Below are 24,578 nucleotides of genomic sequence, written 5' to 3'. Positions count from 1 at the left end.
GGACAAAGGAACTTGTGCCAGATTTGCAATATGTCAATTTCACCGCATCACGTTTCCTCGGTTGACAACGGTCACAGAAATGCACCTCAGTGTCAACCAGTGTTAAAAACAATGCCGTTCCACCAATACTATTCAATGCCCCCTCTCCCTATTTAAAGCTGCCAATACTGCAAGTGCAGAATTGTGACGAAGCCTTTGAACACAACTCATTTGCCTTTTGAGATCTTCAGAGTGTTTCTTTACCATTACTTACTGTAGTAACAGTTTGGGAAATCTGGCAAATAAAGTGGATGGACATGTGAAAAATGTAGGAAGGACGCGTTACTGTTGTCTCTGATAACTGCAGAGATCCAGGTGCTCCTCTGAGACTACAACCATGAACACAAAATGACTGGATACATTAAGGTCCACATGGGGCTGCTTTGACATAAGTTGTTGAAATTACTTTCCCAAATTCCATTGAAGCACATTAATGGTCTCCATGGGAGTGGAAAACTATTTTAAATTCATAATCTATGAATAAGATGGTGAGCCGAGCCCGCTGCTGGTATTGATCAACGGAACTTTAAATTAGTTTTGCAAAAACTTAAATCGAACGCGGCTATGAATTCTGTATGTGTTGCAACAATTTATGCGGTCATAGCAAGCAACCGTAATGGCTTCTGCAAACATCTAAAACGATGTTAGAATCTCTGTGGGAAAACAACAACTGAAATTGTTTAGAAGATGTGAACCGGCTAATGCCATTATCCAGTGAATGCTTCAGATTATCATCATATTTTTGAATTATACTTCTTGATAGCTTGTGCAGTGCAACGTCCAATTTTCCCCACAAACAACCTCACTCCAAAAAGAAATCCCAAAAGCTTAATCTTTCCATCTTAATGTAGATCCTTTAAGTCAAGGACATGCTCTTTTGTGTGCCTGTGTTCCCATCTGCTACTGCCTTCCTCTAAAAAGCGTTGCCAGGAAGAACGACGGTCTCTTCCTCGTCCCAAAAGGTCAAACTTGTCATTAGCTGTGAAGTTCTTCTCATATTTCATTTCACATAATTCGGAAGCCCTCTGCATAGTCATTTCTGCAGGACTTCCCCCCAGTCTCAGAAAGCTTTGTATTATCTTCATTTTGTATTTTAAAATAAGTAAAATAATAATATTTTATTAAAAGCTCCCTCTAAACAGCACCATATTTCATCAAATTGTTACTTCTCAATGCAATAATATAGCTATTAAGAATGTATTGCTCATCAAGTTTAAATTTGTGTTTTTCTTCTACGCATTCTAGATTTTTTAATTGTAAAACAAGTGTTTGAAATGGTGTTGGACATTATTGGAGTCAGTAATATTGTTGTTTATTTTTTGTGTGGTTTAAGCACTGACATCACTTCTATCTGATCAGGGAGTGATGCCCACAAGGTGAACTCAAATAACTGCAATTAACTCTAATTAACACTAATTAACTGAATGGAAGGACAGAGCAACAGCGGTAATGACCGACAGTTTTGAAAGCTGCTGGTTTCTACTTTTATTTTTATTTCAGCATCACAGCAAATCCAAACAGAAACATTTTAGTGTTATCATATTTGTATGAATTTATTGGAAGCACATTTATCACAAACTATAACTTTTAAACCTCGACCCCACAAATCAATTTTCATCGGACTTCGTCATGCTCCCGTTTCAATCAGTAGACGTGTAGGAGGGAAGTGCAATTTCTCAATATTGATTCCCTCATAATTTACACATAATGAATACTAATAGTAATATAAGCCACACATTTCCATAATAGGAGCATCAGGGTAATAAAGCATCGGGCCTGCGGAGTAACTGATGAGCTCTACTCAATGTTGACTCATAAAGGGGTATAATTACCTTTAAAAAGTGCTTACATTGTGAATAGTAGCCTACCACAAACTCTACAGGTGTTTAAAGCACCTATTTTTATAATTGAAAGCCCAAAATATGTAATCAATAGCATTTAAATGGTGCTTATTTATACGTTGACGAATGAAAAAAACTATATTGTTTTTTTGTGATTTTTAAGTCTTTGATAGAGCATTATCAGTTGACATATGACTGTAAACAGGGAATAGAGACATAACATGCAACAAGTTCTCTGCCTTGTTCATGGTGTGCTTTCCATTCTGCTGATGATATTGTTATTTTCTTTATTCAGGAAATAAATGATGATGTGAAAAGACTCAAAGTGTCTGCAATGTATTCATCACGCATTTATTTTTATTTTCCTCCTTTCTGTTCCAAGTTAATCTTGGCTCATTCAAGACACATTTACAGCTACAGTTCTCACACAGTTACGGTTGTCATTATTCATCCTAAAATATCAGCCTAAACCGGCAAGGAAAGTCTGGTTTACTGTTGCCTATTTGTGTTTGTTTACAAAACATGAGGCTATAGATTTTATTAGAGCATGTGTTGCTGTTTGTATCAATGAACAAACATGAGGGAGGGAATCGAGGAACCAATTCAGCCAAATGGAAAGCATCCATGCTCTTGCAGCCTGTATGCCACAAGGGTACTCATACATGCCTTTCCTTTACTTGATGAAGCAGAGAATATAAAGTATACTTTATTAAAAATCACTCATCCAGGAATTCTTGCTGACGCACATTCATTTTCTAATAATCATACAATTTACAGAGATACTATCACAGCATTGATCAGTACAATGCTCTTATACTCCACATAGTATGTTATGCTTCTTTTCCATTCTTATAAGAACCAGATCAAAGCCAATACAATATAGCCCTGCACTTGTCTATATAAAAGCAGACCGAACTGTCAGTTGTTGGTGGTCAAAGGCAAATGGATGTTTACTTATGGTAGAGCGGAGAAGTGGAGGTAGTTTCAGTGTTTTCTTTTTATGTCCACTGATTTGCATTCCCCCTCTGAGGTCTGAAATTACACTGATTGTATCCAACTGGGAGTTTCATGAGCCAAACACATCTCCAGCTGACACAGCTTGTGCCATTCTCATAAGACTGATGGACACTTGCCTCTGCAGGCAGACAGAGGTGAAATGATCCAACTGAGTCTTTATTCTGCAGAGTTACATCAGAACTCTGTGGATAATTAAAGAGTTCCCAGAAGGCTGAAGACAGAAGGTTATTTGAAGATAATGTTTGTCAAGTTTAGCATCCATTCCTCTGGTTATGTTTTTGGTCTTAAAGCAAAATCTTTTGGTATGTATACACTGTCAATAACATAAACACATAATTTGCCTCTTATAGCCTAAATATAATACGTAATGATATAACAGGAGTTTCAACTGTCAAAAATGGTTAGCCAAATTACTTCTCTCATACAAAAATACTATAGGCTCAGTTTCTTACATTTTAAAGAACATTTAAATCAACTGCAAAGAGATATCAAATCACTTAATTATTTAAGTAACAAGACAAAGCATCATCTACACAGCAATGTTAGTGTCTTTGTGAGGATTTAGGCCTACTTATGCAAAGCAGTGCTTTGACTGAAATCAACATGCTGTAATGCTAACTATGAAAATTGTATGAAACATAACATTTAACATAATGTTAACGTGTTCACCATGTAGGCTACAGTAACATAATGCGTCCATGACTTTGGTGTGGTTGCTGAAATGATGGAAGATAATAATAAAGCCTTAAGCCTAAGGTAAAAAATAAATAAAGTGACTACAGTTTTCAGAATCTGTAAACCAAATTGCATTATGTTCAAACTACTGTTTATTTATAATAAATTATCCATAAACAATAACCACGGACAAATATAACATTCACAAATTTAAGAGCAAGTTGTGATTAAAAGATCAGTCACAATTATCTCGTCAATCTACAATGACATGTTTAGTTTTACTAGCTGGACGCTAGTAATTCCCAGCGTTTAATGAACCCAAATGCACCATAAATCAAAACACACTGCGTCGTTTTTAACGGGGTCATATTTCAGAATATTACAGTATGTTCATTCATCTATGTTCTTGTCAAAATAAGGCATTTTCAAGTTTTTGCCAGAAACGGCATAATTGAGTAAGCTTACAGTTGTAGAGTTGTGGTTGGGCTGCCTGGAAGTTGCAGTGAGGAGAAAGAGGAAGCAGCCGCCATCTTGGTCATGTTTAAAGGGACTAAAAGGGAAGTTAAAGAAGTACACTGACAGTGGTTCATTGTCACGTCAGTTTAGCTGTTTTACATAGGACCAGCACCTACCAAACTAGTTTACTACTAAAATAAGACTTGTAACACATAACACGATAGCTTGATTGCGGTATTTTTGAGCTATTTGCATAAATAAATAAGAAAATACATACATTTATATAAAATGGCCTGCATAGGCTACATGCTATTTGCAAAACAACAATCGTATCTCTTGAAAAGAGACAAAAAGATAAAGTCATGACTTGACTTCAGTGAAGTGCGCTGCATGAGGTCATGTTAGGTATTCTATTGTTTTGTTTTCATGCAAACAAGATGAATTATCACTCAAAGTTTTTTTATTGACAATTGTTCTTTTCTTCTGGACAGCAGAACAAACCCAAATGTTGCACACAAACATAAACATTATAACAAGGCCTGCAAATTGTAATTCATTGACATTCAGTTGAACAGCAGAAACTAAAATATTTCTGGAAGGGTAGAAAACTTTTATAAACTTTACTGTACAAATTATACAAATGAAGACCCATTACAAGCTTGAATGAAAGATATGCTCTCTCGAGCAAGCACAGCATGTTGTTGCTGATGTTATCATGAGGGTGCTGATGCTCATGAAGAAGAGATTTTTGCTGATGATGGGGTTGAGGATTTGTCAAAAACGAATCAGGAACCTGGAGGGAGGAAAGCATTATGGTGTCATGGTGTTGCATTATGACTGTGTTGCAGGGAATAATTTTAGGAACAGACTGGCAACAGAAAAAAGGGAGGGAGGGGGACTGACATGTTTTACAGAGGGATGAGCCCTGGACAAAAATACTTCTATACAACACATAGTATGAAAGCAGATTCAGAGCACATTTGAATCAGCAATATGACTGTGTCATCAGAAAGAAGGATATATTTAGGCTAATCTGTTTGAATTGGATCAACTCTTCTCTTTTGGAAAAGCTGCATTTGTCATCATCCTCTACATTCTTACATTTTCATGACAGTGATTTGATGACAACATTAGTCATCTTTTAAATTTAAACCTTTCCAAACAAAACTCTGTAAAATAATAGAAGAAATTATTCTGACAAAACCTTTGTGGGAAGCCCTTTCAGTGCACTCCCTTGTATAACAGTCAAAACGATATATTGTGTTTCTTAGGGCCTAATAGCACAATCGACTTCCCTGTCCTAGATGAATATGTGGCTTTAAAGCAAGATGTTAGGGTATTTTTGGAAATACATGATTATTATCTTTCCTGCCAAGAGTAAGATGAGAAGACTGACACCAATCTCCCGTCTGTAGTGAGCTAACAGATATATAGAGTGTGTTAGCTCTAGGGAAACAACCAGCATCGTATAGCTCTGTCCCAAGGGAATGCAATCCACTTTCAAGCAAATTTGAACTTAGCTGATTCATAAATTGTATCTCAATTGTTTTATTCTTTCAACATTTACAATCAATGAGGTTTAGTATTTGTTTACGATTTAGGAAAAGGTTAGCTGTTTCCCCCCTTTGTCTCTCTGTTAGCTGATTTAAGCTAACAAGCTGCTGGCTCCAGCTAACATTAGCCAGAAGACTGTAATTTGTCTCCTCTGACTCTCAGAATTAAAGTGAATGTGTGTTTACACAAATGTCAAACTTCTTCATTAAAGCTAATACAAATTGAAACTTCATCTAACTCATTTTGATTGATTTATAATGTAACCTTTTTTTGGCGGGGGAAGTAAAGTTACAATAGACAACGTTGTACATGTTTCTGTAAAATCACAGGCTTTGGGAAAATTCAGCAAACTCATACGTATCAATGCAATTTCTGCAGCCTATCATGATTGTTGCTGTCATTTTCCAGTCACCAATGAACTGTGAATAAAACAAAGTAGGAAAGTAAAACATTTTGCAGCCAATCATCTGCATGGATTTATGTGCATTTGTCATAGAGAGCTGGTTTCCATATAACTGTGCAGCACGATACTTGTGTCACTTGAAGATACTTTGTTGAGCTAGAGGAAATTAGGCGAGCACTTCTTCTGTGAATTATGTTTTTTATGTTTTTTGCCTCTGTGTTTGATCTCAACAGGCCTTATTATCCAACTGCAGGTAGGAAGGTTAAGAGGAATAGCAGAAACATAAGTCTGACAGGGTTTGTCCTCTGCCCACACTGTGTACACTCATACAGGATGAATAGCTTTATTGTCTAAAAATACAGTTTGGAATTAACCGGAGATAGTAAGGAAAAGTCTTGCAAACTTTTAACTAGGGAGTGCAAGTTGAATTTACATTCGTCATGACCAAAATTATTGAGCCATATGGAAATGCGCTGGGTTTTCTTTCCTTTCCTTTCTACCACAAACATAGTCGAAACCACTTTTGGAAAGTCCATTGTTACCATACAATCTAAGATAGAAACATGAACACCATTATTGAATCTGTAATTATATCAAGTATTTTATATCACCGGCATTATTCTTAAAATGCCAACAACATGTGAAGCATAGTGGTTGCAGTTTCAAGCCACTACCCTATGTAACAGGAGTCTGTGAAGCTGCAGGAAAACATCTCCAATGTTTTAACTTGCTTAGGTTCTGTTTACTTTATTTGTACCTACAGTTAGATTGGGTATTCATATGGATTACTTTGTCAGGGGCATTTAAACATAGACCGAACAAAAAGAAAATGCTGTATACCTTTTATAGTAATTCTCCACTTTGAATAAGAAATTCTGTCTCATAATTGGATTACATTTGAAATATGGTGGGAAAATGGAAATATAAATTAAAGGGAGATGTAAGAAACTATTGAGACTTTTACCTTGCTCACATTATTAATTAAGCATTATTGTGTCCACCTAAAAGCAGCCGCTCGAACAAAGATCTCCAGGGCAACATACCACAGCTTTTCAAATTCCCTCTCTGGAAGCACTTGTCCATTTAAATTCATATTATTTACTTCACCAGATGTGGCCCTTGTGGCTCTCAGTTGAGGGCTACAGTCCAACCCTGAAGGGCCAGTGAGGAATTTCAGGTGGCCTCTGTAGACCGTTGCAATTTACATGAGCAAAGCTTTAAATGCTCTTGCCATAAACCTTGAATTTAATATCAGAATCAAACATTTTTGAAAGATGTGTTCCCTTTAAATGACAAGATGCTTTAAATGATTTAAAAGTTGCAAGTATACTAAAAAACAAAAAAATGAAATGGATTTGCTTTTGATTGCCACTAGAAAAGCATCAAATGCATACTAAAAACTGTAAAGAATGAGTTGTTAAGTATTTTTAATTGGCACTTGCACTAGCAAAATATTTATCTTTTGAAAATATAATATGGTTTCTTTATCTTGATTGCATAGCCTTGTTGTCATTTAACACTTGTTCAGGGGAAGCGTTGGAATAGACACTAGCTCACTGTCTCTCACAGGCACACATACAAATATGTCAATTTACTGTATTTTAGTTCCTGTGTTATTTGCTCAAACAGCCTGCACACTGATTCACAAAGACATCTCTCGTTACTTGGAGCTTTAGTGCTTTTAGTATTTAGAGAATAAGAAAAGACAAATTGTCAGACAAATGGGTGTAACCATTTCTAGGTTATCAGAACATGTAAAAGAATCACGTTAACTGAGATATTGGAATGGGGAGGTTTGGTTCCTTAGAGACCACCCCATCTTCTTTCACAAGTAACCATTTCCTCAAGCTTGTCCAGTGGAGACGCTTGTTTTATAGTAGATGTAAGATAAAAAGCTTGGTGTTTATTAAGAAAAACAAAACAGTGAATGACTTTGGGAGTGCACAGACAATAAAGATAATTGTTGGCTTTTCTCATATTAATTTCGACCAATGTGGAAGCAGGGAATCTGTGGGTCTTTGAAAAAAAAACATGGTTTTACCTGGGAAATCTTGGTAACAAATAAGGATCACTTTATCCTTAACAATGCTGCTGCTAGGGTTCCCTCAAACAAGGCACTTAACCTCCGAACTGCACACACACAGCTGCTTAGTGGTCACCAGTATTCATAAAACCGCACAATGTAGTGTAAAACCAACTCTGTCCTCTATGAATTACATTTATATAGTCCTATTTATAACTTTTGGCATACAGAGCGCACAACTGTAATGCCAGACCGGGGTTTGCGTCACTCAGGGCCGTCCCTCCCTACAGGAAGATCATGCAGACTGCGTGGGGCCTCACCTCGCGGAGGGGGCCTCATCTGAGCCGCAAATGCGGCGCACCTATGCGTTTATGCGGCACAATTAGTGTGGCGCGGCACGGTGCTCCACTAGCAGCACCGCCCCCGTCCCCCCACGTCCCCCCGTCGACGCTCGCAAAACAGAGGGCCTCATCATCTAACTTTGCGTGGGGCCTCAAGTTGGCCAGGGACGGCCCTGTCGTCACTAATACTGCTTGAAGAATATTTAGACAACAACAGCACTTAGCTTGAGGTTCCATGCATGATAATGTTCTGCTCGACTCAACTCACTTTTAGTCTCTGTTTAATTTTCCACTACGTATATTAGTTTTGAGGGCTGACAATTTCTTCCTTTTCTTTTTAAATCTAGTGAATTAAAAAAAATGTGGTAACACTTTATATTAAGGTACACACATTAACCATCAAGTAGTTGTTAATTAACATGCATATTAGCAGTATATTGGCTCTTTATTAGTCATTATAAAACACTTATTAATGCCTTATTCTACATGACCATATTCTACAAGTAATAGGCCATTAGTTGAGAGTTTTTCCTCAATAACCCTCTAATAATTTCTTATGTATTGCGAGTAAGGAAGTTGTTGTACATGAGTTTTGCTCTGCTCAATATGGGCCTAATAAGGCAGCAGTACCACAAGAACAGTAATTCTCCCATAATAACACTTAACAAATATGATCTATTCTCATGTAACAAGACATGGAAAAGTGTTAATTAGGTATTTCTATCCAATAATATGTTTTGGGGTATTGACAGTTCAGTGACCAATAGCAACGTAATATTAACCTGTATGTTTCATATTTGCACATTTATATTTTAGTACAATTTGTACTGAGGTTTAGACCGAGTACAGGAAGCAGGGGAAAGTGAACTGAATATGGCAGTAGACTACTACAAATTGTCCCTATGCAACCTGAATAGTCAACCCAGTCTCACGGCATTTCGTGTTATAGTCACAACATTTATTTAATCAATTGATTCGTGTTCACCAACATGATTTTTGCATTTTTTTCATGTCACACAGAACGATTTTAAAAGCAATGTATTTGTATTGGTAGTATGTTACGTGCCTGCACCAAGTCTTTTTGTCCGGTCGGGTCTTGGAACGCCAGAAGCTGTGTGGTTCATAAAAACATTTTCTTACTGAATATCTTACCCTAAGCCTAACCCTATCCCTTTTATTTTAAATTGTATAATGTCAGAGTTTTTTTGCAGTCCGCGAGGAAAAGAAATGGGGGTCAGAGCCTCAGAATACTGATATCTGTATTTTTTATCATCTTTTTTTCCTTCTAATTTGTTATTATTTGGTGCAGGTACTAAACATACTACCAATATACATACATTGCTTCTAAGATCGTTCTGTGTCAGAATACTGAAATCTGTATTTCTAAATCTGTTTTTCCTTCTAATTTGTTATTATTTACATTGCTTTTAAAATCGTTCTGTGTGACACGAAGAAAATGGGGGAAATCGTGTTGGTGAACACGAATCAATAGATTAATTTCGCAGCTATAACACGAAATGCCGTGAGACTGTGTTGGAATAGTAAAAGGGTCAAGTCCGTCCAGTGGTGGGGGCACAAACAACTTAGATGTCTATATATAAGCTTCTGCAGTGAGGTTCATGGCTGCTGAAGCACTGGCACTGACTCTTCAGGTTTACAAATATTATATTTTGACCTAAATCAAAATATAATATTATTTTCAAAAGCTTTTTTTGTCTGATGCTTCAATTCATTTTAAACAGACAGTTCAACAAAAGGATACCCAAAAAATGTAATTTTATCATTTAAATATTGAATTGTTCTCTCTTAGTAAGATCCCATTTTCAATAAAATTGCAGTCTTACAACTGACTTGAAGATTAAGTCCATTTGCCTATCCTTCTGGACAAAAATCTCTATTACTTTTTTGTAAAAGTCCTGCTTATGTTCTTGTAGTTTCAAAAGTATATCATAAATCTAATCTAATCAATAGATTTATGATTAGAAAATTATAAAAGTAGGGTAGACATGTGGATATTATCCGGCTGAACAAAACATGCATTTATCTAACAGCTACGTTTCCCACAGACCTTATTTGGAGCTATTTTCTAAAATCCTATGGAGAAATCTCATTGCTTTTTTGTCGAGGGAAGCCATGCACAGCTTACTTCCGGGTTTTAGGACTGCAGCTCTCTCGTCTCCTCTTCACACACCACACTTTTCGCGGCACACGTACTCAGCTCTGAATTATGTGAGATGACGTATGGTGGGGATGGCAGCACTATGCCCCTATGGTCATTATTTTTTTGCCACACACATTAAATAGGAAAATATTCTGAGCATGCGCAGTGTAGTTTTTACAGTCACCGTTCACTTAGACAGTGAGAGGGAGGGGCATGATCGGGTTTTGTCCCACATGGCTCGAACAAACAGCTCAATAGGCACACACTGTAGACACTAATTAGAAGAACACAGACTAAAACAGCAACGTACAGACGAATCAGATGAGAGAACACATAGAGAGAACAGTAGGCTACACTAGTAGGCCACACTAGTGTGTAAGTAGGCTATACAAGCAGGTCACACAGTATGATCACAAATACATGAACTCTGTTAAAAATCAGTTTTTATTAAAAAGTACAGGCTGCTTATGTGTTCTCAGCCTTCGAGAAACTTGACATGTGTTGGTACATGTGTCTGAACCTCTCTATAGTGGTTCATTAATAAAACATATAGTTCAACATGTGCCTACTTTGTTCATGTACTGTTGAGGTTAATTTCAGTAGTTGTGTGCTATAATGTATTTACGAAGTGTGAAGAGGAGGCAACTTTAGAATAGGGAACATGTTCAGGTCAATTAGAGTCAAACTACTAGTGTATTGGTTATGAACAAGACTTCCCTTTAAAATAGGGAACATGTTCTTTGATAGAAATACCTAATTTTGAGTTATTTAGACACAATTAACACTTATAGTTTCATGTATTGTTACATAAGAATAGATCATATTTGTTAAGTGTTATTATGGGAGAATTACTATTCTTGTGGTACTGCTGCCTTATTAGGCCCATATTGAGCAGCGCATATTAAGACCAAACATCATGTACAACAACTTCCTTACTTGCAATAAATAAGCACTAACGGCCCGTCCACACAGCGGCGTGCGTTGACGCTTGGAGGTGGGCGTATCTGAAGCTTGGGGATTTTTTGCGAGCAACGCGACCAACAACCAATCACATGAATCTCCCGCCCCCGACATATAAAGCAATAGCAATGTTAAAACGAAGTAAACTGGATATAAAATCCCCAAACAGGCGAAAACCTACCAGTTTCACCCACTGTCTCTGCCACCTCCCTCCATGCCTCGCTCCTCCGGTTTGTATCCCGGAAGATGAACAGAGACTGATCATACAGCACCGGGAGATTCACTACCGCTATAATGAATTTTCCCTCTATTTTTTGGAATATGAGGAAAAGACCTGTGTAGTCTCTCCCAGCATACACGCGGTTTGATTGGCAAGAGCTTGTACTGGCAGATTTGCATAAACAGGATTTCATTGGCTGACGCTTCTGCCGAGGCGCCAAAAGTTGAACATTGTTCAACTTTTGAAGCCAGCAATGCCAGCAACGCCAGCAACGCTCCACGTCGCTTCCCAAAATGCAGTTCGGCTAAAAGTGACGTCACCCCATTCAAAGTGAATGGGCAGAAGCGTTGGAAGCTTCAACGCACGCCGCTGTGTGGACGGGCCGTTAGAGGGTTATTGAGGAAAAACTCTCAACGAATGGCCTATTACTTGTAGAATATGGTCATGTAGAATAGGGCATTAATAAGTGTTTTATAATGACTAATAAAGAGCCAATATACTGATAATATGCATGTTAATTAACACCTAGTTGATGGTGAATTTGTGTACCTTAATATAAAGTGTTGCCAAAAATGTATTTCAAAAGAATTCAAGAATTGTCTCTTCGTGTAGGATATCCAACGTCGACCTAACGTAGATTCTCTCTGGCCAATCAGTGATCTGCAGTGTTTTAATTCCACCATTAGGTATATGCCCAGCTTGGCACCTCAAACATGGCAGTTCCACAATATAACCAGATATAATCCACTAAGTTTATTATGCAATACCATTAATGCCAGTATAAGTAGATAGTGAATTGCCAGAGGAGCAGATATGCTCACCCAAAGATAGAATGTTTACTTTCAGGGTTGAAAGAAAGTTTCATATATTTTGGGCCAATAACACCCAGAAAAATATTGGACTATCATATCAATTTTCTAAATGCAGTGTGGAAGAACCCAAGACATTAGTTTAAATAATCAATAAATAAGGTCTTAAAAAGATAGTAACCAAAATAACTGACTCCGAAAATTGACACTGTTGCATAATTTGCATACTCCAGATGTTGTTCTTAACAGTATTGTAGCTGTTGTGAAAATGTCTCTCGGGGGCTCCCTAAAAAAGCGGAGAATGATATGTTACACAGTTATGGTATTAAAAAACACATTGCAGCTTAAGATGACTTGCAGCATGGCATGAATGGTATGGTTGTTGAAATTCCTCAACAGAAAGACAAGGGTGTCGTTTTGGGGAAGGGCTTCAGGCATAGAGCGGAGAAAGGCCTCTCTGTTTGAAAGTCTGCGGCGCGTTTGTCACCCACTCTGGCAAAGTGGGCCAATACTGACCGCTAAAGGGTCCAATCAGGCATTAGATGTACATGTATGTGTAAGAGCTGGAGCAAAAAGGAAGAGCAGGAAAGGTGGGGGTTGTGGAAGCAAGGTGGGGCAAGAGAGGGTGGGTGGTTGGGCAGGCGGGCGGTGGAGCAGATGTGAGCAGAGCTGAGGACGAGCTTCACGCAAAGACACAGTCCCATCGATGCCTCCGTTACAGCCTGGAGCAGGAAGGGGGAGGGAAGGAAAACAGAAACAACATTAAATTGGAAGCCATCGTTAGCACACAGCCCTGCAGGAAACCACACGATTAACAGGCTATGTTCAGACAGACAGTGACAATGCAGAGCACAGGAAAGGAAACTTCAAATCCCCAAATTCTAGTTTAGGTGTTCTTTTCATTTTGCCAATCCAAGAAAGAGAGAAGAGCATTGAAGAGAAAAACTATAGTCTAGAAAGGAATGCATACATATTTATTGCACTGTAAGTGAAAAATGTTCTGAAGCTTAATGATGAATTCCAAAAATCATGTTGCAAACCACATGGAAGTCTTTAAAGGTGCTGAAATCAATATCTAAATACAAAATGCAAATCTTCAAAATGTTATCTTCATAAAACGATACACATGATATTTCTTTACTATTTCTTACTGGTATAAGAGGATAGAACACTACGGTGGCCGACAGGTGCAAACGCACTACAACGGCCCAAAACACTTCCAATAGGCAAAACACGCATGCCGCTTTAGAGATGATGCAAATATAAAAACATAAATGGGCCAAAACACATGCAAATGAAGAAACATCATCACTAACTTGACAACACAACTGCGATATTTCGAAAACATTCCCCAACTTAAACAAAACGCTGAGAATAAAAAATGCAACACAACAGAAACAGAGACACTGAAAATCGATGCAAACAGCTTGGAACGCAACGCTTGTCAACGTTTTGGGTTTATATAGCCGAGTAATTGAAAGTGTTCTGTCAGTATATTTGAAATGACAAGGTTGACAGGTAGTTAACAGCGGATGTGCAATAACATCGGAAAATAATCACGTGTTCACATTGTCAAAATGAACCAATGCAAATGTTTAGGTACATTTCTAGTGACAGTTCGTGAAGACGTTTCTTTATTTGCATTGTTTCTGAAGCTGCAGCGCGTTTGCCCTAATGGAAGTGTCCACAATTTTGCAACATTGCAAAAATAATCTGATAACATCTGATGGCGTCCCTAACAAATCTAAATAAATTAAAACCAATAAAGTTGTTTCGTAATTAAAAAATGTAATATATATGCCTTTTGTCGGAATAAAGCCTTATCCAAACATTGAGCCCTGCAGCACTTACTCACTTGTGATATTTACCCATCACCACAGAACTCAATGAAAAAGAAGAAAAATGACCTTCATTTCTTGCATTAACTAAAAATAATCATGATCTGGACTCGCTTTAAAATGTCCACAGAGTCTGTGGTCACATACTGTGCAGACCTTATTCTCTGCATCCAGGGAAACCACAATGGGCCTCCAGCTCAGAGTCTGAGTGGTACTGTTGCTGCGCATTATCTGCCAGATGGGCCAGCATAGGGCCTGCTGGAGGGGGAGACAGGGTCACATCCTCCATCCTCTTGCATTATGTAAGATTTATTTTTGGGATGTACAGTTCAAACCAGTGTGGGTTTGCCAAGTGGTTGTCAGACAGTCAACCACTCTCAGACTCTTGAGCATGATGTGAAAATCGCCAGTTTGACCACCAGAACTTATTTCCTCTTATATGTCAGACGGGCTGCCTCACTAGTTGCAATTATCAGTCAGTATAAAATGTGCACCTAATCATAGAGTAAGAATATCTCTGACATTAGTGTCACATTTATTTGCTCACTGAATCAGGCCAACAGCTGCGTGGGATTCACTGCGATGTATATACAGGTGTTGCCAGTTCCTTAGCTTCAAGGATTACCAGGCGTTTCCTTAGTGGCACGGCTTTGGGCTCAGTAAAGCTGAACCTTTAGGACATGGCACACTTTGTAGGGCTTATGGTATGCCTCTATCTTATCACTTGTTCTCTCTTTCGCTGTCTGACTTCCAAACCCCTGGTCTAATGAAACACATCTCCAGCATTACAAGCCATGTGGGTGTCTTCAAATGAATAAAGAGAACCCCACAGTCCTTAGAAGCTACGTGGCATAGCTAATCTGCCACTCTAAATTGTCTATTTTCAAAGACATATGCAGCATGTGTTCATCATGTTTGTGAAGGTAACCCTGATCTAATTAGCCTTATTAATCTATTCAAAGTCCTAGAGGAAGGAGGAACTCCCCAGAGATTGTTATGTCTTCAATGTGTGATGCAAACTACAAGTTATTTCCTGATATAGTGCTATGATTAGATTGTTTTGGTGTCTGGTTTTGCCTACCTCTATATTACGAGGTTTCCAGCAATACTGGAGCACATTTGTGATTTGTTTAAACACAGAAGCGTACTGCAACAACATTCCTGCAGCAACATCACCACTCATATCTAGTATGCTTATAGAGTGGTGCACTCCCTCGACATAAAGCTCTGTGGCAAACACACATTCAGATGCTTGTGTTTCTTAGAGATGCTAGATTTTCAGACATGGCACAACCACGTGCAAAGTCAATGCAAAAACATGAAGGGTCAAAAAGAAATGCAAACTTCCCCCAAAAACATATAAGGCAAAACGTGAATAGACAAATCATAAATACCACATACAGAGACAGGGGAGAGACCGACTTGCTTTCTAGTGAACTTCAGTTTTAGAGCCACTAAATCCTTTGAAAGCTTGGCATATATCAGGGAGCTACTCTCATTTTGAATTGATTATTATTTCATGACTCAAATAATTACATTACTAAATGTAAGTTAAGCCTGTTTTTATTTTTTGTTCCGGAGCCAATATGTACCGTAACAAGAAATGCACTGAACCCTATCAGGTTTAACACTTGACAGAAACCAAACATTCATGCTCTAATAAGCTTCAGCCTCCCTGAGATTGGGTGATGTGGGTTTTTTACACTTCAGTGGGCGAGTCTGGATTTCAGAGGTGGAGTAAAGGTAGAGAAGAAAAAGAAGTTGGAGGACTGGCTGTGCAGACAGGTAAAGCTCTCATCTGTCCATCTATTTACTTATCCTTCCATTTCCCCGCTCCATGCCCCCACTTTCTACCTCCTACCAGTGACTCACAGGTCTCACACTTTGGACCATAGTAACACACACACACACACACACACACACACACACACACACACACACACACACACACACACACACACACACACACACACACACACACACACACACACACACACACACACACACACACACACACACACACACACACACACACACACAGACTGGATCAATCTATTAAGGGAGAAGAGCAAAGGCGAAAAGTAGCAGTAGCTATCAGATCTTTCCTTGCAAAAAGCTAATTAATAATGTCCATGGCATTTCTTCCCTTTATATGGGAGGTCTGCAAACTCACAGACTAACTTATATTGTGCTACAGCTACTAGCACAACATCTCTTATTGCTAAGTAAGACTCGCTTGATGCTTACTGCAGCTCAAGCTACCTGAAACAGCGCCGAATCAAGTTATTTTCATTCCTCTGAAAAGCAAAACTAGCCGGACACTCAGCGGCTGGGAGAGGGGTTTAAGGAAATTCTATTGTGCTTACTCTTAATTTGTATACATACTGTAGAAGACAAACTTTTTTTGAAGGATTAACAGGGCACCTAGCTGATATCGTAATATGTTATTGCTAAACCGATGCCATTCTTATTGCTATGAATACCGCACACATTTTCAATTTGCATAAAGATACCATTTATTCATCCAAATAACATCTCCGGATACAGTTCCTATGTAAATGCCTGCTGTAAATGGGGTCTCAGAGTTAACTTTGAATAGCTCCACTTTGATTTGAATTCATCAATACTCTCTCACGTACTGCAGCTCCAAAGTCCAAAAAGCTTCCCTCTTTACCAAATAATCCAATGAAAAAAATTACATTATTACAAAATGTTGTTGGTTTGGTCCTGATGAATACATTATTTCCCTTTATTGCCCTATAATTGCATTCTATATTATTTATTTTCTAAAAGAAAAGGAACAATTAGCGAGCCCTTGAAGAAGCCACAGTGGAAAGGATTGTGTTTGAGGCATGAGTTTCTTCGGTGCAGACAGTCCCAGCAGAGGTAAATACATTTATGCTGTGCATTAATTAAAGGGATAATATAGTTTTAGACTAATTGTATTTGCTCTTTACTCCAGCTTTCATAGGATTTGAATGCCAAATGCCTGCAGGTTGAAGCTCTTCTAAATGAATCCAGCTAAACTCAGTTCATGGATGTCATGGAAACAGAAACTCTCAAAGGATGAGTCGAGATAAATACACCAGTTAACTTCCAATATAGGCAACTCTAACCTCGACAGTAACATAACAGTTTGATCACCCAGAACTCATTGAGGAGTGGTTAATGTCATCCCAAGGTTTTAGTGGAAAGAAAACAGTTTGAACTATTTCACCACAGCGCATGCTGGGTTTTCACCTTGTGCAGACAGCTCTAGATATTTCTTGGCTTAGAAAAGGTAAATCTGTCTTTTCTAGCATCAAAGAGAACTGCAGAGTGGATGTCGCTGTGGCATATGTTTACTGCAGAAGTGGAGGCAGCATTTCTATAAGAGTGATCAGAAACAAGAGGAGTGGAGTTTGCTGCGAGAAGGATTTAACATTTCAGGATATTTAGTTTCATTGGAATATTGATTTCACTCTTATTTCTATTTTGAAACTATAAGGTTGTAGTTGCTAGTTAGCTTAGCTTAGCATAGGGGAAACAAAATGTCTGCCTAAACACAATCTGTCTCCCCAGCACCTCAGGAGTTCAGTAAATACCACACAATTTCATTTTCTATTCAATGCCCATTTCCCCAAGTCAATTACAAGAGACCTTTTCATCCGCCTGATTCCAACAGCATGTCATTTTGACACTGATTTTGGGTTTTAATGGCGTCACAGCTTGACAATGTTATTAGTCCAGGCGTGAGGCACCGATGTTTGTCGTCCTGTGGTGCTTATTGGCTCAATTGCTTTTTAATGTCTGACTACATGGTTCTGTAGCCTTTAACAGCCATTTTTCAGGCCTTCCAGTTGAGGGGGTGTTTTATAGTAAAACAGATTATGTATGGTGGGTCACTCTAAATATTTATAACTGGAGGAAAACAACATCATAAGTTGCACTTTTTAGGATGAGATCGAGATCGCCTCATGCGTCAAACATTAATTAGGTGGTAAACACTGACTCAACATTACGTTTGCCTTTTAAAGATGTGGTAAAAATGTCAACCAAAGTCAAATATGGATAAGGGTTGACTAAGATAAAACATGACATAAAAGAAACAGAAAACATTCAAAATGAAAACATATTTTTATTGTCATACACTTTGTAAAGGATGAGTGCAAATAAAAGAGCTTGTGGTCAAAATCTAACCATCACTAAGCCATGGACCATAAGGCATCATTAAATACAAGCTGTTTGGAGCTATCATCTACAATACAAGGACGGAATCAAGGAAAAGAAACAACACAGCATCAATGCTTATGCAAGTAGAAGGAAAATGATGGAAAATAAGTTTAAATGAACTGATAACAGAAACAACAAAAAAACACAACACAATTCGTACATTCAAAAGAAAGAAGTCAAAACAATTCACAAGGATATTGATATTACTGCAAGTGACGATAAAACATAGTCTACAATCGGTTATGTACACTTGGCACTAATGTTAGATCTTTGATTGTTGTCCAGTCAGGTTGTTTTCAACTCTAGCATGTGCACAGGCCGCAACTCCTTTTATCTTATTTAAATGCTAGTCTAATCAATTATATAATCTATAAATATTCTGAAACAACCATTCTGTCAAACAAAGCTGTTGAAAAGTTTGTTAAAGCCTGACGTAAAACTTCATTAGGTATTGAGATCCAACTACTCAATGGACAACAGTTCATCAGAAAAATGCTCACATAACTTTTATATATATATAGTGTAGAAGGATTTTTTTTTCATAACAATAATCAATCTTTGATAGTCCAACTCATGCACTTGAAAGTTGTAAACAGTACAAATATAAATGATCCACTTACAATATTTGAATCCCAGCAATTCCAAAATAGACAGACTCCAAAAACAGCAGCAGATTGTTTGTATGCATTTTCCAACACTGGCAGATGTGTATATAATGAATTGAAAATGGCTATTAAACATGATTGGATTGTCTCTATCTATTCCACGGGGCTAGAGAGAATCAAAAGCAGTATACAGCTCAAATGACGCCAAAGCTTCCAATTCATGATGATATGACTCAGACTTGTTATATCTTTATAACACACATTTAAAATATATAATGATATATAGTAGAAAGTAGAAAAATGGCCTGGGGTGGTCTTCAGCATTGTGATATGTCTTTTGTGATACAGTATGTTGTAGGGAAAGTTCAGCCAGATTGAAGTTACTTTGTTTTTACTGTAACTTTATAATCCAATAACTCAATAATTTGCTTTGTTTAAATGAAACAAATTAAGATTTAAAAAAACAAAAAGGCAAGTTTGTGATTAATTTGTCCTCCAGAGTCACTTTTCTCGGCAGTGTTGTAGTCAAGACGAAGCATTAATAAAAACGATTTTGTTTGCTAAAAGATTACTGATACCTGTAAGTTAAAAATAACTTATGATATACGTATTAATATATAGAGTAAAGACTTGCAAGTCGTTTTCAAGGTGTGTTCCAACTAAAAATCATATTTGTCTTTACTTTCTTTATTTGTATATTTGTGTGTGTGTGTTTGTTCTTGCTACAAAGAGAGGACCGTTTGAAAAGTGAGGAATTTTTTTTCCGGTCCTCACTTCTTCTAAAGACCTGTTTGAGGGTTAAGACTTTGGTCGGACTGAGGCTTAGGTTAAGGTAAGATTAGGGTAAGGGCTGTGGTAGGCATTTAGTTGTGATGGCTAAGGTAAGTGTAGGGTTAGGGTTAGGCATTATGTCAATGACGGTCCTCATGATAGAAGAACATGTAAGAGTGTGTGTAAATGTGTGTGTGTGTTTGTTCAAGAGTACCTTTACACTATATGCATGTACTAGACCTTTGTTTTATTAAATAAACTGAACATGAATTGATTTCAGTGGACATGTCTTTCACTTGAACTGAGTAACTTAGTATGAAAATTCCTGATTTATTAATAACTAACTTCTAGCGTACTATATAAAATAAACATTAACTTTTACCTTCAATGTGTGCCTTATAGGTATTTGAAGAAATGCGTCAAAGCAAAGTTAAAGGAATATAAGTTTAATAATCTTTGGAAAAATAATTCTAGTTGAGGCTGAATGAATGTAAATTCAACCTGACTACAACACTGCTTTTGAGCAGCTCCAAACTAATTTGACCATGTGCCAAACAAAGGAGGACTTCTTCTCTGAGTTTTTGTGTTTCCTTTCAAAGGTTGTGTGCTCCCTTTACCCGTCTAACAGTCACATCATTTTCCTGTGAAGATCTAAATGATTCTGGTCCTCAGACCCAGCAATAGGTCGTCTTAACGTTTCCAAACTATTATAATAAACCGTTTCATACACTAATCAGAAAACATTTCAGTTAATGTAAAAATAATATGCATTTATAAATGGGTGATGGGGGTTTAGGGGGCTCAGTGATAGCATATCTAAAGGGTAATTAGTTGATGAGATACATTTCAAGTGTCAGCGATTTCTCAGAACAGCGTCAAGTGAGGAAGTCCCGGTCTGACTGGCTTTCCCCCCCAAAGACTCTTATTGTTCAAACGTCTCACTTATGTTCACAGGCAATATTCAAGAGAGAACATTCTCCCATCAAAGAACGGTGCCAACACATCCCTACACAAACAGGGATGCTGGCCTCTTCACATTCAAATGGTACGGTGTAAATAAGAGGACCATTTTTGAAAGTTAAATAAAGCTTTTGAGACAAACATGTAGCTTATTCAGACATCCACACATGAGAGACCATGAGGTAACAGTGACAAAATGATCTACACAGTTGACAGACATAAGGAATGGCAAGACAATGCTATGAATATATACAATGTGTGATGTACAACAGTTACATTCATTCAAAGCAGAACACAAGAAGACATTGGAAAATAAATCTACATTTGATCTCAAACATATATTTTTTTAAAGTCCAGGATGATGTGATCAGTCAAAAGTTACAAGCAAGATACATCCACAAAATCAAATCAAATATAATGAAGGGATCAAGTCAATAGTAAAAGACAAAAAAGATAAAGGAAAAAATATCTAGTATGGTTCAAATCAAACCAAAGGAAATATGAGTCCCGACTGCTTTGAGAAGCCTGACAGTCTCTGTACACACACATGCCAACATTCCATGAAAGTACACACAGCACGGGCAGTTTTCATCACTGGGCTGGCTTTTGGATTCAGTGCATTCTTTAAGGAGATGGGTTATTTATGAAGAGTAATGGTGGCATATTTTTTTTAAATAGTTGCTGATTGTTTGTTGTTTTGTGTCCCTAACTCATTTGACATACTCAGCTGACTTCCAGAAGTGCCCTGGGTGGGAAAGGCGACGATTCCGTTTTGGCAACTTTTCCAGTAAATCTACCAGCTTGGAGAAGCTGGGCCGCTCATCCTGCTTGTACGCCCAGCACAGAAGCAGAATGTCCTGTGAAAGATACAAGGGAAAACAAGCTTTTAGATGTGCTGATTAATGAAGGAATACGTGCAAATAAAAGTCTTGATTTTCCTTGATGTACTTGTGCTGTGTCTCAATCCGACACTTCCCTAGCCATACACTGTAAACATTTGTGCATTGTGTGAATTTCCACCAGATATATAACCTCGAATTGTATAGGCTGCTGTGGCATCACCGGAAGTGATGACGGCTGCTGTTACGTGTTGAATACCGAGAAAACACAATTTGAGTAGTACTGTGTTCTAGGCAGGGTTGGGTTGTAACGGAATACATGTAACGGCGTTACATAGTCAGAATACAAAAATCAACTAACTGTATTCACCTCGCGTTACATTTGAAAAACGAGTAATCTGATTACAGTTACTTTCGTAAACCTGAAGTGAATACATTTTGGATTACTTATTGGAATTATTGGTTGAAAGATTTCCTCACAACATTTAATATGCATTACTAAAGGTAGAGCCGAATCATCACAGCGCACAAAACCTATTACCGCCTCAGATGGACCAAAAAAGGGAGCGTTTGAAAAAAATTGCGGGTCCGCTCAGTGAACCTATAACAACGAAACATGGAGGAACACAAGTCTGCGTTTAAATCGTGTGTGTGTGTGTAGTGTGTGTAGAGGTGTGTGTGGTTAAAACACATCAGCCTGCGGTCGCTCGTTAGCCTTTCTAATGATTCTGAAGATAAACACAGTGAAGGCGGTGCGTGAAAGGCACTGCACGCTCCTCTTCTCAGTTAACCCTCCCGCTGCCTCCTGGTGCACACTCTCCTGTTTTGCCAATCCGGTGCTTAAACAAATATAGCTCTACACCCCTGGCCGAAATGTCCTTAAAATGAAGTTCGAGTTCGAAATATATCTCAAATAATGTATGCACTGTAATTTCCCCAATAAACATAACAGTCTGCAATGAAATGGTTGTCTCCTGTGTGCTCCACTTCACTTCTTCCTTGGCGCACCGGTAACTATCTTGAAAATAAATAAATAAGTCGGGATAACGGACTTCATATCATTCATATGGAGTGGGGCCAGACTAATGTGGAAGAGCAAATGAAATGGCAGGACAGAAGGCGACACGCCCGTTCTAAGCCGTGTCCCTCACTCCTCACATCCCAAGCTGCATCCCCAAAAAGTGTATTATGTTGTTGCATCGTTTCAGATGTGATGTTTCAGTTGTGCTCTTGATACGCCATTAAAACAGTAAAAACACGTTCAGTTTCCTTTTGCTTTTTGTGTCTCCTGTTCACCAACACATACCATCTGTGATGTAAAAATAAAGTAATCCAAAAGTAATCTAAAAGTAATCTGAATATGTTACTTTTTTAAGACACGTAACTGTAACTGTATTCTGATTACTTTCAGAGCCATGTATTCAGTAATCAGTAACTGATTACATTTACAAAGTAACCCTCCCAACCCTGGTTCTAGGCAGGAACTGTAATTTCACAGCAGGTTGCAAAGCTTATTTTACGTAGCAAAGACAGTGATAGTTACGTTCTCAAACTATCTCTAGAGACAATATTTTCTCAAATATTGATTTGATTGTATATTTCTTAAACAGAAGGTTTCACAATGTAAAGTTGTGCAATTTGAAATATGAGACAAAGATACTGTATGAGGTCAAAGTAATACATGTTTAGTTTGGATGACTCAGCAACATAGTCAGCACTTAAACAACTGTGGTATAAGAGCCTAACCAAAGTGTCAAAACAAAGCATATCTGTAATCTTCTAAATCTTTTTTTTTGCAGAGATTTCACTTCTAAAACGTTTTTTTGTTCTTGAAACAAAACTAGCCCGAGATTGCACATTGTCTTTATCACGAGAAGTTAATTTCCGAGTAATAATCAACATTGTGTTGGAGCACTTCTGATCTAGGATGTAATGGGCTGAGAGAAAAAGCAGGAATGCACTTAAGTTTAACAAATGGGATAATTAACAAATTGTGACAAATGAAAAAGAAAGAGAGCCCTTACTGATATCTCCTTCCCCATGCCAGTTTGGGCGAGGTTTGGCTTCATCCCGCTGCCAATCTGCCAGATGATCACCTCTGCTGGCTGACTCTTGTAAGGCCACTCACGTGCGTGTAACTCGTACCAGATGGTGCTGTGATGAAAGAGGAACAAAGAGATGGTCAGCGCTTTGTACTGTCTGGTGCGGAGGAACAACACCATATTTCCTAAAACACAGCTTCGGAGGGTTCACATTCCGCCCAGTGCTAATGCCACCAGGCAAGATTCCAGGTGCGACTTCTGTAAGCCATCAAACTCAATGTTTTAATCAGCTTTCAGATTCACTGACAACAGTTGATGATGCTCTGCGCAGTTTTATAGCAAACATTAGAATTCCGTGGATGAATTTAGTCTATAACTTAAGGGTCTCCTATTATGCTAATTTTAGGCATTACATTGCATTTAGCTGATGCTTTTATCCGAAGCGACTTACAATAAGTGCATTCGACCAAGAAGATACAAACTTGAAGAAAACAGAATCATATAAGTATCAGGTTTCATAGAGCCAAAACATTTCAAGTGCTACTCAACTGGCTTTAGATAAGCCAGTCCTTTATTAGTATATAAGTGCTTTGTTTATAGTTCTATCGCTCGAAGTGGAGTCGAAAGAGATGAGTTTTCAGTCTGCGCCGGAAGGTGTGTAAGCTTTCTGCTGTCCTGATTTCAATGGGGAGCTCATTCCACCATTTTGGAGCCAGGATAGCAAACCCACGTGTTTTTGCTGATGGGAACTTGGATCAGCTCGGTTGTGCCCCTGTTTTTAGAGATTTGGGTAAGGAGGAAAAGAGAGAGGG

The 24,578-nt window shown here is 38.0% G+C and overlaps 1 protein-coding gene across 6 annotated transcripts in view; it reads right to left on the bottom strand.

Annotated features, from left to right (window-relative positions):
- Window positions 1–12,212: 12,212 nt before the first annotated feature.
- Window positions 12,213–24,578, bottom strand: part of ksr2 (kinase suppressor of ras 2) — a 189,674-nt gene continuing 177,308 nt past the window's right edge. For 5 of the 6 annotated variants that reach the window (XM_034092085.2, XM_034092086.2, XM_034092088.2 and 2 more), the window contains 2 exons: window positions 23,749–23,878; window positions 18,469–21,742 (listed from right to left, as the gene is read on the bottom strand). In XM_034092085.2, coding sequence (XP_033947976.1) covers window positions 21,596–21,742; window positions 23,749–23,878 — 277 coding nt within the window. In that variant the 3' untranslated portion in view covers window positions 18,469–21,595. Of the gene's footprint in view, window positions 13,222–18,468; window positions 21,743–23,748; window positions 23,879–24,578 lie in introns of those variants that run through there. The other variant, XM_034092087.2, reaches the window with a different exon arrangement.

The sequence above is a fragment of the Pseudochaenichthys georgianus genome, chromosome 9 (genome assembly GCF_902827115.2).
Source record: "Pseudochaenichthys georgianus chromosome 9, fPseGeo1.2, whole genome shotgun sequence".
Taxonomy (NCBI): domain Eukaryota; kingdom Metazoa; phylum Chordata; class Actinopteri; order Perciformes; family Channichthyidae; genus Pseudochaenichthys; species Pseudochaenichthys georgianus.
The sequence above is the reverse complement of the archived record's forward strand: the minus strand, read 5'-3'. Positions and strand labels throughout refer to the sequence as shown.